The sequence below is a fragment of the Ornithorhynchus anatinus genome, chromosome 7 (genome assembly GCF_004115215.2).
Source record: "Ornithorhynchus anatinus isolate Pmale09 chromosome 7, mOrnAna1.pri.v4, whole genome shotgun sequence".
In the NCBI taxonomy this organism is placed as follows: Eukaryota; Metazoa; Chordata; class Mammalia; order Monotremata; family Ornithorhynchidae; genus Ornithorhynchus; species Ornithorhynchus anatinus.
The window spans coordinates 11999549-12018139 of NC_041734.1; the positions used below are offsets into that span (position 1 = coordinate 11999549).

Genomic DNA, 18591 nt, shown 5'->3' on the forward strand with positions numbered 1-18591 from the left:
AAGCTACCTGCATTTCTTTTGCTTTGAATACGGATGTGATCATTCTTTGGGCTTTTTGTCTCTTCTGAAGTGGTTGAGACCTATTCCTTCCGATTGGCAATCATTTCTTTGGTGCTGTAGCCATTTTACATAGTTGGGGATTCTTTGTTTTAAACACAGAGGCCTCAGAGATCTAGACAGGTGTGATTGATTTCATATTTATTGAACCCTCTTTGTGATTCTTTGAAATTGTTTTATTTTTCAAGAAAAAAAACTACAATAGCCATGCTTTTCCTTAGAAAAGCTCAAAAGAAAATGTCCATTTAAGCCTAAAGCTACATTTGCTCATTTTCTACCTTAAGTACAAAATTCCCAACTTGTCTGATTTCATTTATAAAGACTAATGCTGGACTTTTGTTCTTTAAAGCAACCCCCGCACCCTGCACTGCCTCCCCACCCACCAACACACACACATTCCCTTCTCACTGTTACCTTTCTCTGATTTAGTATACATAGAGAATCCCCAACTGAAATCATTCCCAGTTGTGATTTATCAGTGATGAAAATGGGGATATGATAAACTCTGGAGGTAAACACCGGGGAGAGAATAAGAACCTTCTAAGCCCAAGACACAGATGCGATCTTGAGTCTGTGAGCAGAGGGCAGTTCTTAAGGGTCCAGGACTTTTGGGCTGGGGCTGCTGATAGGAAATGTCAGGCTAACAACTGTCCATTTGCTCTTCTCTGCAACGATGGCAACAATATATTGAGACAAGGCTGGCAGGGGCCAAGGTGGAGTATTTTTGGCACCCTGGGCCTTCCAAGAGCATGGGCTAACTTGAGGGATCAGAAGGCAACATGTTCATTTCAATAAGCCCCAAGCAAAACTGGCATTTCCCAGGTCTAATCTGAGGTTTAAAATCTGGTATTATCCTCAACTCATCTCTCTCCATTAATCCATGTTTTCAGTCAGTTACTAAATCTTATCTCCATCACATCTCCATCCAAACTGCTGGCACGCTAATTGAAACAGCCTCCTTGCTGATCTCCCTGCCTCCTGCCACTCCAGGCCAGACTACACTCCGCTGCCTGGATAATTTTTCTAAAAAAATTCTCATTCCACAAGACTCCACACCTCAAAATCCTCCAGTGGTTTCCCAGCCATCTCTGCATCGAGTAAAAACTCGTTTCCATGGGCTTTAAGTTCGTTATGGACTGGGAACTTGTCATCTAATTCTGTTGTATTCTCCCAGATACTTAGTATGGTGGTCTGCACATAATAAATGCCTAAAAGACTAAATGTCTTTTAGATTAACAACTTCATTCTGTACTGGCCATGTGTACTTTCTGAATGGAAGTAATTTCTTCCCAGGTTAAGGAAATCTAGTAGTGTAGCATAGAGTCATGTCCGATGCCACGGATATGTGCACAACATTCTCTTCTGGTATTTCATCACACTGTATCTTACCAGGTCCCTGAATTGTCAGAAGTATGTTCCTTAATTTCCTAACAGTGTTGTAATCAAAAACGGAGAGAAAATGCGCATTTTTGCCCAACTGAGTGGAGGGTCAGTTTACACAGCCCAAAATGAAAAGGAAAATTGCAAACCATCTGGATATCTACACTGCCCAGCAACTGAAGAACGTGCAGGTAATTATAGCTTTGAGGGTCAGATTAGAGGGTGCGTATACAAGTGAACAGGCAAAAAGACGACATTCAGTTTTATAGCAATGTCTAAATGGACCCATAAAATTGAAGGACAATTATGACAGCTCCATTTAAAAAAACAGCAAGAGACTGCAAGTAAATTGAAAGCCCGGCCAGAATGGCAAATAACAGAAAGGAGAATTATTGTAAGTCAGCTAAAGACTATGATCAGAGAAAACAGACCACAGTTTTGACAGGTGTGACTTGCTTTTCCGAGCTTCACAATGCTTTGCATTTGCTACCAACTAACATTTCTGGGTTCTCAAGAAGACTTTATAGAACAAGTTTTGAAAACCTCCCATCAAAGCATGAATCAAGTCTTGCAGGTCAATATCATAAGCAAGCTTTTGAGAGTGCAATGAAACAACTGCACCCTCAATTATTCCAATTAAGAGCAGCAGACCTGGAGCCCAAAACAAATGTACCTATTTGTGAAAACTGATCTGCTCTCATGCTATAGTCTTATTTCTAAAATCAGCAAATTATAAGTCATTTAAGAATGGAAAATTGTTGACATGAAAGGTCATGGTGTATTGAAAGTGAGATACAAATAATTTTTATAGAACTTCCATATGTCCTATAAAAAATACTAAATTAAATCAATCTTTTATAATGACTCTATGTTTTAAGCTATTTTCTGTCATTTCCACCACATGACCATGTGTAGCCAACATAGAGGAGAAGACATTTCTTTTACCTTCCTTGCAATAAGGAAAAAAAAAAAAAAAACTTAAACAGAGATACTCATACATGATTTTCCTTTAAATGTTCTTCTGTTTTTTTCCCTTCACAAGTTTTACTGAATTGATACCAGTTTGACTATTTAAATTGAGTACCCATTCCCCTGGGTCTCCATTACCAATCAAAAAATGAAGTGGTTATCATCTACTCTAGCAACAAAAATAGCCATGCCTTTCCTTGAGTCAAATATCTAAAAATTGCCTACTTTTCACCTCCACTACTGCCCTGACTGCAAAATATCGCTAATCATAAAATAAAAAAAAAAAATAAATGTTGGTATTTGTTAAGCACTTACTATGTGCAGAGCACTGTTCTAAGCGCTGGGGTAAACACAGGGGAATCAGGTGGTCCCACGTGGGGCTCACAGTCTTAATCCCCATTTTACAGATGAAGGAACTGAGGCGCAGAGAAGTGAAGTGACTTGCCCACAGTCACACAGCTGACAAGTGGCAGATCTGGGATTCGAACTCAGGAGCCCTGATTCCAAAGCCCGTGCTCTTTCCACTGCACCATGCTGCTTCTCAACTTCTTGAGAAGTTCAAAACTCAGGTTACTAGTTTCACAGACACTGACGTTAAAATGTGAAAGGAATAAAACGTAATCCTGCATCAAGGGTACTAATAACAGAATGTATTATTGAATTTAGGAAAAATCACATTTTGGAAAAAAAACACTATAGAAAAATTGTAAGTCTTCAAGTTGGCACTCTGCCTCTGGGAGAGATGCTTTTGTGAATCCTGGAATGGGAGGTCCCTGAAACTTTTAATAGAAGGCTGACGGATAACCAAAGTATCAAGAATGTTGAATACATAAATTCATAAATCCTGGAAGGAAGTTGGAGATGTAGACTCTGAGGCACAATCAGTTTAGACTGTTAGATTAACATGACAAAGGCAGAGTTTTATCAACACTTTGCAGAAAGGATGTATTGTCCTGGATTCTACCCACAGGCAGGTACTAATATTTGTTTAGGGAGCTTGTTTCTATATAAATGAAGTTTTCTTCTAAATCTCTTTAAAAAAAACCATTAGCCCTTAAAGCTCCGATGAGCTTAAAAGGTTGTTTCCTTTTCCATAATTACGATCTATTTGGAAAATCTTACTTGTCCCTTGTTTGTTTGGGGAATACATACTCTCCAGCAACACGGTGCCTTGTGGGGGTTTTTTCCCAAGAACTGTTAGCCCAGATTGGTGAATTGAGCAGTGATAACTAAAGAGGTAAATTAGGGAGAATACAAACATTGAAGTAGCCTTCTCCAAACTGTTATTGTTCATCTAAAAATAGCTCTTCTGGCATTGGGTTTACATCTGACTTTTGCGAATAGAAATTCTGAAGGGGGGCACCAGTACAGACTGCAGCCAGTGACAGGGGTTGTGCCCTGGTGAATAATTTCCTTGAGCATGGCTCAAGGAAAATGTTTCTCCTCTACGCTTTTCTCCTCCTGCCACATAAGGCCCTAGAAGAACTTTCTTGGACTCAACCCAGCCATATCACACCTATGAGTGGGGAATAGCCAGAGAAAATCAAAGGAGGAAAATCCAGTAGAGGATAAGATCATCAACATCCTACTGGGCATTAAGAAAGGACAAGGAGTCAGCAGCAGTGCAGGTGCCATTGTGAACCCTAACTGGATCCCGTTTAGCTTAATTATTCCAACCAAATTGCCAGGCAGTTAGGATCCACTATTCTTGGTCAATGAGTCAAACAAGAACATTTACTGAGCACCCACTGTCCACAGAGCACTGTTCTACGCATTTGGGAGAGTAAAATAGAGGCAAAAGTCCTATCTTCAAGAAATTTACAATTGAATGGGGGAAGACAGAGACAAAATCATTTACAAATAGGAGAATAAAGATGGGCAGGTTAAATGAATAAGTGCTTAAATAATAAAATATGGCATTTTATCAATAGTATTTTTGAAGTGCTTACTGTGTTCAGAGTGCTATTCTAAACACTTGGGAGAGTATAATATAACGGCATCGGTATACCCATTCTCTGGCTGTAAGGAGCTCATAGTCTAAAAGGGGTGACAGACATTGGGAAGTGGAACAGGGGCCTGGGAGTAAGATCTAACCCTGGCTGTGTCACATTTCTGCTGTATGACCTGGTGATTCTCTGGGCCACAATCACCTCATTTGTAAAATGGGGATTAAGACTGTGAGCCCCATGAGCGACAGAGACTTTGTCCAACCTGATTGCCTTGTAGCTACCCCACTGCCTGGCACATAGTAAATACTTATGAAATATGTACATAAGTGCTGTGGGGCTGAGGATGAGGTGAAAGGTGAGTTCTTAAAGGGGACAAATCTAAGTGCAAGGGCGATGCAAAAGGGAAAAGGAGTAGGGAAATGAGGGAATTAGTTGGGGAAGGGCTCTTGGAGGAGATGTGATTTTTTAATAACGCTTTGAAGGAGGGGAGAGTGATGGTCTGTCAGGTAATGAAGTGGGAGGGAGTTCCGGGTCAGAGGCAGGAAATGGGTGAGGGGTCAGGTTTGGGAGAGACAAGATGGAGCAGGTAGGCAGCATAGGAGCAAAGTGAGCCTGCTGAATTGTAGTAGGCAATCAGTCAAGTAAGTTAAGAGGAGGCAAGGCGAGTAAGTGTTTTAAAGCCAGTGGTTAGGAGTTTCTGTTTGATGTGGCAGTATATGGGCAGCTACTGGAAGTTCATGAGGAATGGGGACACCTGGACTGAATGTTTTTGTAGAAAAATGATTCAGAAAGCTGCATGAAATATGGACTGGAGTGGAGAGAGAGACAAGAGGCTGGGAGGTCAGCAAGGAGGTTGCTGCAGTAATAAAGGCAGGATAGCATAAACTTCACCCTATCAATTTTGAACCTCAGTCCCTGCCTCCAGTAGAAGCCCCACCCTCTTACCTCATGTGTAAAATGGGAATTAAGACTGTGAGCCCCACATCGGACATGGACTTGCTTGTACCTACTTCAGCGCTTAGTACAATGTATGGTATATAGTGACAAATGCTATAAAAATGCACTGTTCTAAGTAGATCCAAGGGGTAGATATAAGCTAATAAATCAAGCTGGGCACAGCCCCTGTCCCACATGCATCTCAAAGTCTAAGTATTGAATTCCCATTTCACAGTTGAGGAATCCCAGGCACAGAGAAGTTAAGTGATTTGCCTAAAGTCACACAGCAAGGTGGCATTAAAACTCAGGTCCTCCATCTCCTAGGCTCTTTCCACTAGGCCACAGCTCTTCCATGTGCCATACCATCTGGTAAGAACTAGTGATCATCTTATCAGTCCTACTTGCACACCTGGTCAAATCACAGAGCCAGCAGCAGTGTATGAATCACTGATTAATTTTAACAGTTAAATCATCTGGATCGTTTCCAGCAAGGAGAAAGCATCTTTTCCGAAAAGCCTTCTTTCAAAAGAATAAACTGGTCATTTTACTGCAACCTCTGCCGCACCCCTAACCGAGATTGTCTTGAAGGGGTCTAAGGGAAAGTCACTTTCTGTGGGCTGGCTAGGCCTCAGCTGTACCTATGAGATCACTGTCTTTTCAGAACCCATCCTAACACCAAACTTATGCAAACTTTTCTTCCCACACCAGAAAATAGGAAACTTTCTGGCAAGAAACTCATCACCCTCCCATTTCCCTTGTGAATTGCACTGAATGCCTATGATCCTCTTTAATAAATCTCAGGGGAGCTCATGAGCATTCTTCTGCTAACTCTACAATTATTTTGTGTCACCAGAGAACATTCTGAATGAGGTAGTAGGGCTTTTGCAAGCTGCCTTTCAGAAGCTAAAATTTGAGTTTTTCTTCCAAAATTGCTTGCTCCTGATATCTGCCAATGTCAGACAGTGACCAGGAAGCTGATAATGTGTTCATTTACTTTTTGTTGATGTGCTTATCAGACACACAAATGTTACCCAATAAACAAAAGAGCAAAAAATAATCAATTAAAAGATACAGAAGCTTAGAAAATAGCCAAGCAGATACAGAAGCTTAGAAAATAGCCAAGCCATTAAACTAAATGAAATCTCATTCTAGAGAAGCTGGATCCAATAACAATAATGTTAGACAAAGAAAATGCAGTAGACACATTTCTAAACTTTAGTTCTACAAATCTACTCAAATTGAGTTCTCATTAAGGAAAAATTAATAGTTAAAGACTAGAACTCCCTGTAGGTCAGGGAGGGACTGGAGTTTATTTCATCTTTGACTGGTCAAAAATGAGACAAAAATCTTGTGAGTTACTTAGGAAGAGCAGTGTGGCATTGCCTCCCACTCATTGTTACAAACCTAATATTGCGAAGCATACTAACCTTCAAGTGCTTAATATAGTGCTCTGCCCACATTAAGCACTAAATAAATACTGCTGATTGATATAATTATAATAATTAGGGTATTTGTTAATAATAATGTTGGTATTTGTTAAGCACTTACTATGTGCCGAGCACTGTTCTAAGCGCTGGGGTAGACACAGGGGAATCAGGTTGTCCCACGTGGGGTTCACAGTCTCAATCCCCATTTTACAGATGAGGTAACTGAGGCACTGAGAAGTTAAGTGACTCGCCCAAAGTCACACAGCTGACAAGTGGCCGAGCTGGGATTCGAACCCATGACCTCTGACTCCAAAGCCCGTGCTCTTTCCACTGAGCCACGCTGCTTCTTAAGCACTTACTATGTGCCAGGCACTGTTGCAAGTGCTAGGATGGATACAAACAAATCAGGTTTGACACAGTCCCTGTCATGCATGGGGCGCACAGTCTTAATTCCCATTTTGCAGATGAGATAACTGAGAAACAGAGAAGTTAAGTGACCTGCCCAAGGCCACACAGCAGACAAGTGGCAGAGCAGGGATTAGAACCCGTGACCTTCCCAGGCCTGTGCTCCATCCACTATGCCATGCTGCTACTGTGCTGGAGAGATTAAAAACTCTTTGAGGGCGAGCATTGTGACTACGAACTTTACTGTACTGTACTCTCCCAAACACTTAATATGGTTTTCTGCATAGAAAAGGTGATTTGTTTTTGGCTGAATTTAAGATCGTCCTTTTTAGACATGGAGAGGCCAGACTGAGACATATGAAGAGTAAAACAGATAACCACAGCTTACATCAAACCAAGAATTACGAAGTTGGGGTGCTTATAAAAAAATAGCTAGCCCTCCTTTCAAACATTATCACCAAATAGTTCTTCCACTGTTCTTATGATAATTGTACTCATCAGAGCCTCGTCTTCGAGGAGTTCACAGATCCCACAGATATAGGCAAAGAAACTCTATACGCAAAAATTTACAGGAAAAAAGACATTGCAAAAGCCAAGCCTGACAAATGATCAAACACCTCCTCAAAATAAGCTTCATTCTGCAAGCCATGTAATCTCTCAATACTCTAATTAAGGTGTCACATAATAGTAAATAACTATATTGGGTGTCTCTCTAGACAAGCACTGAGTTTATCTAAAATAAAGTTCTTGTTCTATGACTTTCAAGGATGGCATTTTTCCCGTTAAGTGGGAAGCAAGTTTCCAACTGTTGGGATTTCTATAAATTTGATTAAACATTGGAGAGAGGCTCTGGTAGTGAGGATCTACCAAAGCAGCATTCATAGCACATATCTCTCCCTCTTGAGACCATACTGATCCTTTCTTAAAGAATAGGACACACATTCTAGTTTAACAAAACTCCTTCTAAAAACTTGTCATCAGTAATTGTTGGAAGAAAAAAAAACTGGAATTGACCTGCTTGCAAATAGGTATTCCCCGGGTTAAAGATGCATTTAATACTCACTCGTTCCAAAATAATATCTGGCATAATAGGTGGCAAAGCATGGAATGCTGCGGTAAATACAAGTTGATCAGATTGGACAAAGTTGCTGCCCCATACCGTGCTTAAAAATTCAGCAAAATAGATCTGTTTTAATGTATTTTCTTGCTTGGAGGAAACTGGGAAAAATCGATCAATCACATTTATTGAGCGCTTACTCTGTGCAGAGTACTATATTAAGTGCTTGGGAGTGTACAGTAAAACAAAGTTGGTAGAGATGTCTTGCCCACAACAAGCTCACAGTCTAGAGGGAGAGACAGGACAATCTAAACTGAGAGAAGCAGTGTGACCTGGTGGATAGAGTATGGGCCTAGGAGTAAGGAGGACCTGGGTTCTAATCTCATTTCCAATACGTGTCTGCTGTGTGACCTTGGGCAAATCACTTAACTTCTCTGTGCCTTAGTAACCTCATATGTAAAATGGCAATTAACATGGTTAGCCCATCGTGAGACATGGACAGTGTTCAATCTGATCGCTATACTGTAAGCTCAAATGGGCAGGGAATTTGTCTGCTTATTGTTATATTCTATTCTCTCAAGTGCTTAGTACAGTGCTCTGCATAAAGTAAGCATTCAATAAATGCTATCAGATGAATGAATGATTAACTTGTATCTATCCCACACTTAGTACAGTGCCTGGCACCTAGTAAGCACTTAACAAATCATCATCATCATCATCATCATCAAATGCCATCAAGTTGTTTGTGATCCATAGCAACTCTCTAGAAAAAATTTTCATCAGAACGTCCTATCTTCTGCTATATCTGTAGTCTTTCTGGTATGTGTACCTATAGACTTTTCTTGGAAACTAAAATAGGGAAGTGGTTTACCAGTGCCTTCTTCTGCGTTTAACAAATACAACAAATAAATTCTGGATATGTACACAAGTGCTGTGGGGCTGAGGGAGGGGTGAATAAAGAGTACAAACCCAAATGCAAGGACGGTGCAGAAGGGAATGGGAGAAGGGATAAAAACCCAGGAAGAATCAGCCCTAATATTGCCATTATCCACAACTATACAAAGTCCCATGCCATAGGCCTTGGTCGCTCTGCCTCCCGGCATCCATGATTCATTCTTCATTTGATGACAATTTACAGTTCTGCACAAAGGGCATCTTTCAGTAAATTAGACAATGGTATGTACTGAGTGCTTACTATGTGCAGAGCACTCCACTAAGCGCTTGGGAGAATACAATACAACCAAATTAGCAGACACATTCCCCGCCCATAAATAAGATCTAGTTAGCAAACTTTATCTTGCCTTCCTCTTCAAAACCCTTCTTCAGTTTCACCTTCATTTCTGAATTCAGTTTAAATTGAAAGAAGCAATACTTCTATTTCAGTATCCACCTATGCCCATTATCTCCCATCCTAATTTCTCTGGTCCTTGGAAGAATGTTTTCCACTTTTCCATCACTCTCTAACCCATCATTCAGATCATTGGTCTCCCTTCTCATTCATCTAAGCAGCTGTCTCCCCTCTCGTAAATACCTTTCCCTAATGTATTTCTTTCCCTCAGCTCTCCCCACTTAGAATGAGATGCCTGATGTATGAATTGGAGATACTATAGATCCAAAAAGAATCAAATAGGATTCAAACAATTTTTAAGGTGTTTGTTAAGCATTTACTATCTGCCAGGCACTGCTAAGCATTGGGATAGATATGAGCTAATCAGTTTGACACAGTTCATGTTCCATATGGAGCGCACAGTCTTAATTCCCATTTTACAGATGAGGTAACTGAGGCACAAAGAATTGAAGTGACTTACCCAGGGTCAAAAAAGCAGATAAGCAGTGGAACCAGGAATAGAATCCAGATCCCTGCGACTTGGACGGCCATGCTCTAGCCACTTGGCCAGGCTCTATCTCATAGTGAGTAACCTCATAATAAGCAACTCATAATGAGCTCAATTTCCCCACCGGGCAGCCTCCCGGACTCCGGAAATGAATCTCCCTTCTCCTAACCAGCCCAGATTCTCCTCCTGGGGACAAACACATGCTCGGGTGCTGATGCCAAAGACTGGGTTCCTAATGTTCAGCTCCAGGTTACAGCAGAGAGTATGTGACCAGGTCAAGTCCTGTCCCAGAGAAGTCTGGCAAAATCTCCACCAACAGGGTGGCCAGGGATACCCTCCTAGGCAGAGTTATCTGATCAGCAATATTTGAGCAAAGATTAAAGGTGCAGAGAAGACTTCTACCAAATACCTCCCTCTTCCTCCCCTCCTCACACTGCTGGGACACATCAATTTGTTTTCCCTGGCCCCTCTTGCAATAGCCCCATGCCCACTCCTCTGGAAAGAGTGAAGTCAGTATTAATTACATTCCCAAACACAACTTTACCACCAACCCATAACATCTTTAATTTTCCCCTTCCCAGACCTCTTCCACTGGAACAGTTCACGTTTTCTGGCTAGTTCTTATGCTGACAGACCCTTCACTGACATTCCTAGTATTACTGTTACTATTAATATTCTTCCTTTAGCTTTATAACACTTTAAATTTCCAAGTGATTTGTGATTGTTAATATTGTAAAGACAGAACTGATTATAAGATCAAAAGGACATGTAATTACTTTGTAATCATTGACAGCTAAAAGTGCTTCTAGATGAAATTCTGAGTGTAATAGTGTATTATCATAACTGGCAAACAAACTCCCTCAGAGCTAAAACAGTGCAGAACAGAAGATGATATTGAGAGGAGAAAGGAATTGTACCCTCATTTGTCAGGTTCCTAGTGATTCTGGTAGCATCAATCAGCAGCAGCATTAGAGAGGTGAACAACTAGCCATAAAAGTTGGCTTGTGCTGTATGGGAGCTTACAGATGGTGGATAAATTTCTGTCTGCTACATTTTTATAATGCATTGGCTTTTACATATTGCTTCCAGCTGGAACATAGTGCTGAGGTGAAATATAAATCTCAAAGGATTACACTTCATCAGCATCTTCTTATTTCAAATTAACATGACTTTCACTATAGGTAAAAGACTATAAGTTCCTTGAGGGCAGGGAACATGTCTGTCCTATTCTCCCAGGTGCTGAGTATAGGGCTCTACAGACAGTATGTGCTGTTTATCGATTTTGTAATTGAGAGAAACAGTCTTGTGTAAATGGAATGTAAACCCAAATTTTACAGGTGTGCCCAACTGGATATCAAATAAGGAGAAGAGATTTAATCTAGAGATGCCAGTGAATCCTCAGCCTGATATTCCAAAAGAGTTGGACTCAGTCAATCAATAGTATTTATTGAGCTCATACTGTGTGCAGAGCACTGTACCAGCTCTTGGGAGAGTACACTATAACAGAGTTTGTGGACACATTCCCTGCCCGCAACAAGCTTGCAGTCTAGAGGAAGAAAAAAGTCACCATTCCCCTTTGTTATTTCCCAGTGAACTGTAGAATGAATCAGTTACTAGCTTCAGCTGTACTCTTTAGTGGGCGGGGTGGATGAAAGAAGATCTAGATCTGAAGTGAGAGCAGCACAAGACAGAGAGGACTGTCTTATGGACATGTTCTGGCCTCTCCTAATCAGTCAGTCAACCAATGGTATTTACTGAGCACTTACTGTATGCTGAGCACTGTACTGTTTGGAAGAGTATAATACAGCAGAGTTGGTAGACATTAAAATAGATTAAGAATAGGCGTAATAGTAGAGTTTAAGAATATTTCCATAAGTACCGTGGGGCTGGGGTGTGTATCCAAGTCCTTAAGAATTCCTCTTTCTCCTCTGTCCCTTTTCTCCTGCACTCCCAGGCTTCAGTTCCTATCTTGCATAAACAAGGGCCAGGATGACAAAGTGGTTTGGACCCCTTTCCTGCCTTCTCCTGGGAATTTTGCACGAGAGAGTTGGTCAACTGCACTTCCGAAGAAGCAGAAAAGCACTGAAAGAGCATGGGACTGGGAATCAGGAGACCTGGATTCTAATCCCGGCTCTGTCACTTGCTTGCTCTGTGACCTTGGGCAATTCACTTCACCTCATCTTCCTCAACTGTAAAGTGGGGATTAAATACCTGTTCTCCCTCTTATTTACACTGTGAGCCCCATGTGGGAGAGGGACTGTGTCCAACATGAATAACTTGTATCTACCCCAACATTTACAGTAGTGCTTGACACATAGCATTTAACAAATAACCACAATAAGAACAATAATAATAATAATTTCATTTGTAAGATATATTGAAGGTGATGGAGTCAGATTTTCAAGTGGAATATAAGTTTCTAATCTGACCCCACTGTTATGGACTCCTGCTGCTGCCCCAGGGGATGGTTTTTCAGGGGGTCCCTTTATTCTGCCACCCAACTTCCAGCTCTGACCCGGTGACCTTCCGGCCCCCAGAGGGTGAACTTGCTCTCCTTCCTGCCTGGTCCAGAGTATGGCCTATTCACTTCCCCGATAGGTGAATAGATCCATTCAGACATTTCTAGCACAACACTTATAGTCTGCTGGTAGATCAAGCAACATTACTTGGAAATTCTTCACCCATTATAGCAAGAATGCAGCTAGCTTCCATTTTTCAAAAATTTTAGTAGGCACCATTGTAGTATGTTTACCTTACAAACCTGCTTAGACTATTTTTCTGGCTCTCTCTTGCCATCTGGCTAGTACCTGATAGTAGTTTCGATAAGGATTGCTTTAAGAGAAAAATATCATCCCTCTTTAAATGCATTTCCTAAATAAACTGGATGATAAAGTAGGAACCCTCAAGCCACGTTAATAGCGTACATGGAAACAGGTAGATAAGCCTCTCCGGATAAAAGCCAGGAGTGCTTCTCGAGAGCAATGAATGTGGTCAAGAATGACTCGGTTTTGTACTTACATTGTGCTTTGTGAGGTTCGAAATGTTCGTTGCTATTGCTTGGAGCCAGTCGACACAATCTTCAGCCGAAAGACACTGAATTATTCCACTGCACACCCCATCCACAGCAATGACTTGAAAAGCATTCTGCCTGGAGACATGTCAGAACAGATCCGGTCATTAGACACTCTAATTTCATCAAAGCTGCCATTGGAATGGTAATTGCTGAAAAGTTTTCTTCCTAGGAGGCCATCTTCTGGCTTCATATCTGATGCCACCCATTTTCATAAATGCTGAATTTAGGATTCAACATTTAGCCTAAAAGAACCCCGACAACCTTGGGAAATGGAAAGTCACTTATATTAGTGGTGGAGTTCCTTAGAAATCTCAGAACTCTTGATCACCAAGATTACCAAAATATGCCCCTAAAAACAGGTTACAATGAAATTTATATGCTATATTTAGCACTGTTTCTAACCCACTACTGTAGAGCTTAAAGTAGTAAATGCACAAAAGAACATGGTAGCTAATATGTAAGATAAAATGCCAACAAAATTTTCAAATTTTACAATTTTCTGCTTTAAGATATTGTAATCAGTCCCTCGATACTCTTTTCAGACTTCCAAGTCTACGTTTCTGGTTTAAGAAAATGAAACCGACTGGGGAAATGCTTCAAGAAATTGGTGTATTTCTTTTTTCTATAAGCAAAGTACAACAGATGGGACTGAACCCCCCAGTGGATCAAATAGAAGCATAAGTGCATTGGATTATAACAGCCACCCACAAATTCTAAACAATTTTGAAGCTCCCATAGTTCTGAGCTGGATGGAATCTTGAGCAATCATACACAACTTCTGCAGATTGTGCTAAAAATGGCTCAGGTTGTATAGCTTTCTATTCCTTCAGTAAACACTGTGTTTTGGCTTTCGCCTGCAAAGGTTTAGGTAGCTGTGGATCCACAGTGGATATTAGTCCTGATTTCATTTCCCAAAACAAACAAAAAGCCACAAAGCATATGGTTGGTGTGGAAAGCCCCTTAAGCACCTGACCATTTTTCATTCCATACTGATTGGTTCATAGCTCATAAAGGGGTTCGAGGTAATGTCATCTGAATGTAAGATGGAGTAAACCCAAAGTTCCGTTTTGTTTCCAAGTGGGAATTAGTTCTGACCTTCCTAACAGGTCGTTCCCTACTGTTAGGCAGGAATATACTCAGATCCACCTTTAGCTCTTTCAAAACTATATTAAAACTCAGAGGGAGGTAGGAACACTGCCAGTCTCTGATAAAATAGTCTATCGTGTTTGTGGCAGGCCCAAATCCGTCTACAGCTGGAAAACACTGGAAAGAACTCAAATCAATGGTTCAAACAATGGTCTGACCCTTACTAATGGAAGTGAGGTATAAAAAGAATCAGACATGGGTTCATGGTTTTATGTAAAATGAGAGCTAATTTGTTCACATTATTGTGTACAGCTCCCAGTCTTTTAGCTAGAGGTAACCAGTGCTTCCTGTAGCAGAAACGAATGGCTCTATTTCAGCTTCCAGGGTTCTATGAGCCAAATTAGCCCAGGCAGCCTCACAGTAATGTCCAACCAACCCACGTTCCCCAAGGACCACTTTTCTACCCTTGAAGTCAGCTAAATATGTGTTTTGTGCATGTGAGATAGAAAGAGAGAAAATAATTCAGTAAACCATTCTTTTGCAGTATTTTCAGCATGATAAACTAGCTGTTAAATTTCCCAACCAAGGCACGTATCCATTGTCTTAACCACCCTCAGATACTTAAATCTAGACAGATATCTGCTCCAGGACATTAGATGAACCACATGAGATAGTTCTTGGCTTTTCTGGAATCTCTGGCCAATATGAGGGTACAGATAAAGCATCAATGGACTTGAGTTAGAGCTCTATGAGGAACTTGACTCGTGCTTTGGGGCCCGCCCCAAAGCCCTTTTAGGCCTGTTTCCTCATGGGTCAAGCAAAGACTGTGATTCCTTTTATTTTTCCACTCACCACAGTGATGCAGAATTGATTTGGTCAGGCACCTGACTCATTTCTCTATACTCTGGAGGGGGCTCTGAGATGATCTTTTTCCCTGATCGTTGCCTGGCATTTCCGAGGCATCTGAATCGATTACTGAAGAATTTTAAGGCCACAGTTCCAGTTTCACTCCTGGATACAAAGTGGGCAAGAAGAGGTCTTTCTACTCTTTAGAAATGCCTATCCCTGGGGAATGATGGGGAGGTTTTTGAGCTATGGTGTGGGTTTCCTGTCTTCCCCAAACTGGGCTATATAGCTTAGTAAAGTCCTCTGGAAAATCTCTTCCCTGTTACACTGTGAAGGGTGGGAGTGGACCTCTCTCAGTGTTTGTGAAGAGCCCTTCTAAAGAAGACACAAAAAATACAGTTGGATTGTCATTCTTAGCTTTCAGGTGATTGCATTTGTCGACAGGCTGTAAGCTGGGATACCTAATCTACTTTGCTCCATTTCAATTCAGAGTGTCTTTCTCCAGTCAATATTTTACCAATTACCCATTTATTTAGTAGTGTGGGACATTAAACTTTAATGTCAGTTAATACAGTTTAATACAGTTCTCCTGAGAACACACAGATGTGTGATTCTGGCTTTAAAATATTATCCACTTTCTGAAGAAAGATACAAAGTTATAAAAGGGTATAGTATTAATAATTTTGCCTTTTTTTCTTCTATTGTGTGATCAACACTGGTTTTAATTCTTTAAGGATTTCTGCTAAATGTAATTGTTTCAAAAGGCTGTTGAATTTCAGGGCAACTTTCCATAATTGAAAATGCTGTTTTAGTCAGTATATGGTAATTAGTAGTGCATTTTTAGGTCATGTTACTTCACCTCACTGGTACTTACCTCTATTTAAGTTTAGTAATAGAACTTTACTCACCAAGCCATTACTTTTTTAACAGAAAAGTGAGACAAAAGTTTTCTGGGAGCATAGCAATATTTCAATTTTAAAAGACTTTAATACATGTCTTCTGAACCTTTAGGCCTAGTAGGCATGTTTCCTATAACATTTAAAAATGGTTCCTAAGTACAGGAGATTTGCTTTTGTATGACATCATTATCTGTATGACTTTATCTTATTTATCCATTGTTTATCAAACATCAGTCAGTAGAGACACTGAAATTTGTCCAAAGGAGAAACTGAGGCTCAGAGAAAGTAAATGACTGGTCAAGAAAATCCTTTCTACTTTCAGTGATCACTCAATCAGTGGTATTTATTGAGCACTTACTGTGTGCAGAGCACTCAATCAATCAATGGTATTTATGGGTGGGGGGTAGGGGTGCATCCGACAAAAAGTATGCTCCTGGTCCTCCCGTTTCTAGCATGAGCCCTGCAGGGCCCCACCCCATCCCTAGGCAATAGACCCAGAAAAATGCTGTGGAAAACATCAAGTCGGGGGCTATGCTGAAATTGGAATGAAGATGCTGAGCTGTGTTCCATGCCTAGGCACTGGGCTATATGGCCTGTCTTGGTTTTCAAGGCCTACTGGGAAGTCTGGGATTTGAAAAGCCTACAGAACTGCACTGGTCGAGGCTACGACTGAAACTTGCCAGGATCTCAGTGGCCCCCACACCTCGGGCCCTTGAATACTGGTTGAGCAATAGGACTAAGGGCTAGGAATGTATGTTTATGGCTAATATGCATCTTTTTTGACCCCTGTTGACTTTCCCTATCATTTATCTTCTAGCTTTTAAGTAGTTTTTAACATACCTGTCATGCCACTTCTAGTATAATAGTAATAGGAATAAAAATTGACATTCCATCCTATCTTGAAGTGATATAAAATTAATATAAATTCACTTACCTACACAGATCTGATCCGGGAAGGTACTGGGAGAAACGTGAATGAAGAAGAGGGATTAAGCGAAGGTCACACCATCTCTTTTCCCATCTCAGTCCTGGTGATGTAGGCCAGGAAGAACATGACAGAGTATCCTGGAAAGAATTCCAAAAAATCATGAAAACTTTCTTTCCAAAGCATTTATGTAGTTTTTATCCTAGTTTATATCACAAAACTCATAAATAGGAAGTGAGTAGGATGGCATTTGAGGAGCGAAGTGAGTGTGCTCAATTGTAGTAGGAAATCCATGAGGTACATTAGGAGAGGGCAAAGAGATGGAGTGTTTAAAAACCAATGGTAAGGAGTTTCTGTTTGATACAGAGGTGGATGAGCAACCACTGAAGATTCTTGAGGAATGGGGAAACATGGACTGAACCACTTTTTAGAAAAATGATTTGGGCAGCAATGAGGTATGGCCTGGAGTGGGGAGCGACAGGAACCAGAGAAGTCAGCAAGGAGGCAGAAGCGGCAGTCAAGGTGGAATAGAATAAGTGCTTGGATCAATATGATAGCCGTTAGGATGGAAAGGAAGGGCCAGATTTTAGCAATGTTGTGAAGATAGAACTGGCACGATTTGGTGACAGACTGAATATGTGGAATGAATGAGGGAGGCCAATCCCAAGGTTATATGAGGCGGGGAGGATGGTGGTGCTATCTACAGTGATAGGAGAGTCGAGGGAAGAATAGGGTTTGGGTGGGAAAATGAGGAATTTTGTTTTGGACATGTTAAATTTGAAGGGGTTGGCAGGGCACCCAAATAGAGCTATGGGTACAGAGTGAGTTCTCCACAACACCAAGTTTTGGAAGAACACAACTCTTGGTATTACAGGAGAACTGGGTGTAAGTCATTTCCAGTTCCTTCTATATTTTTCCCTATAGAATAGCACAGGCTCTAACCTTGGGTCAGGTTTCTGGCCTTGGTGTGTTATAGTCTAAAGATAGCAGCAGGGCTCAAGGAGTTCACAGCATTGGACTTAAATTCAGAATTGCATCCATGTGCAAATTAAACAATTTTCCAAGCTCCATTCAAAAGGAGAGAAAAGGAAAGAGAGGATCTGAGGGAGTTCTCGCCCAATTTATTTATAGTTCACCCGTATGCATAACTGATTTTGCCTATGGGAGCTGGCAGGTTACCATATCACAGGTAAATGATCCTCAAATAATAACTTTACCCTTTCGCTTTAGAGTGATTTTTTTTTGAGAGCATATTGGCTGCATAGGAGAGATTTCTCCATTGTACAATTATTCTGAAATATTCCCAGTGCATTCCCATCAATCAATGCCTATCAAAGCACAGAGAATTCTTAGTTAAGATTCAAGTCATAATGGGTAGTAAGTAGGTCGGGTCTGGTTCTGTTTGGGGAACTGTTGATATTCTTTTTTTTTTTCCAATAGGTATTACAATTTCTGGATAAGTTTAGGGACTAATCAAATTGTTGCAGCTTTTTGAAAGTTCCAGATGAAAGATTATTTTATCATATAATGTACTTCCTATTCAGTTCAGACGTGTTCACTCTTACAAACAACAGACTTGCAAAAACTCATCTTCCTTAAACATTGAGATTCTAAACAATGAAAGCAATCTTTGAAAGCTCAGGTAATCTGTGACTCTTTGCCAACAATCTCATAGAGAACATCAAGAATAGTACGGTTTGGAGAGAGGAAACCCCTCCTTTTTCAAACTCTCTTGTTCAAAAATGTA

At 40.7% G+C, this 18591-nt stretch overlaps 1 protein-coding gene across 3 annotated transcripts in view; it reads right to left on the bottom strand.

The window, feature by feature from the left end:
* SNTG1 (syntrophin gamma 1) overlaps positions 1-18591 on the bottom strand; it is a 426064-nt gene that overhangs the window by 117637 nt on the left and 289836 nt on the right. For all 3 annotated transcript variants that reach the window (XM_039912673.1, XM_003428461.4, XM_039912672.1), the window contains 2 exons: positions 16854-16984; positions 13034-13163 (listed from right to left, as the gene is read on the bottom strand). In XM_039912673.1, the coding sequence (XP_039768607.1) occupies positions 13034-13163; positions 16854-16984 (261 nt within the window). The remainder of the gene's footprint in view (positions 1-13033; positions 13164-16853; positions 16985-18591) is intronic.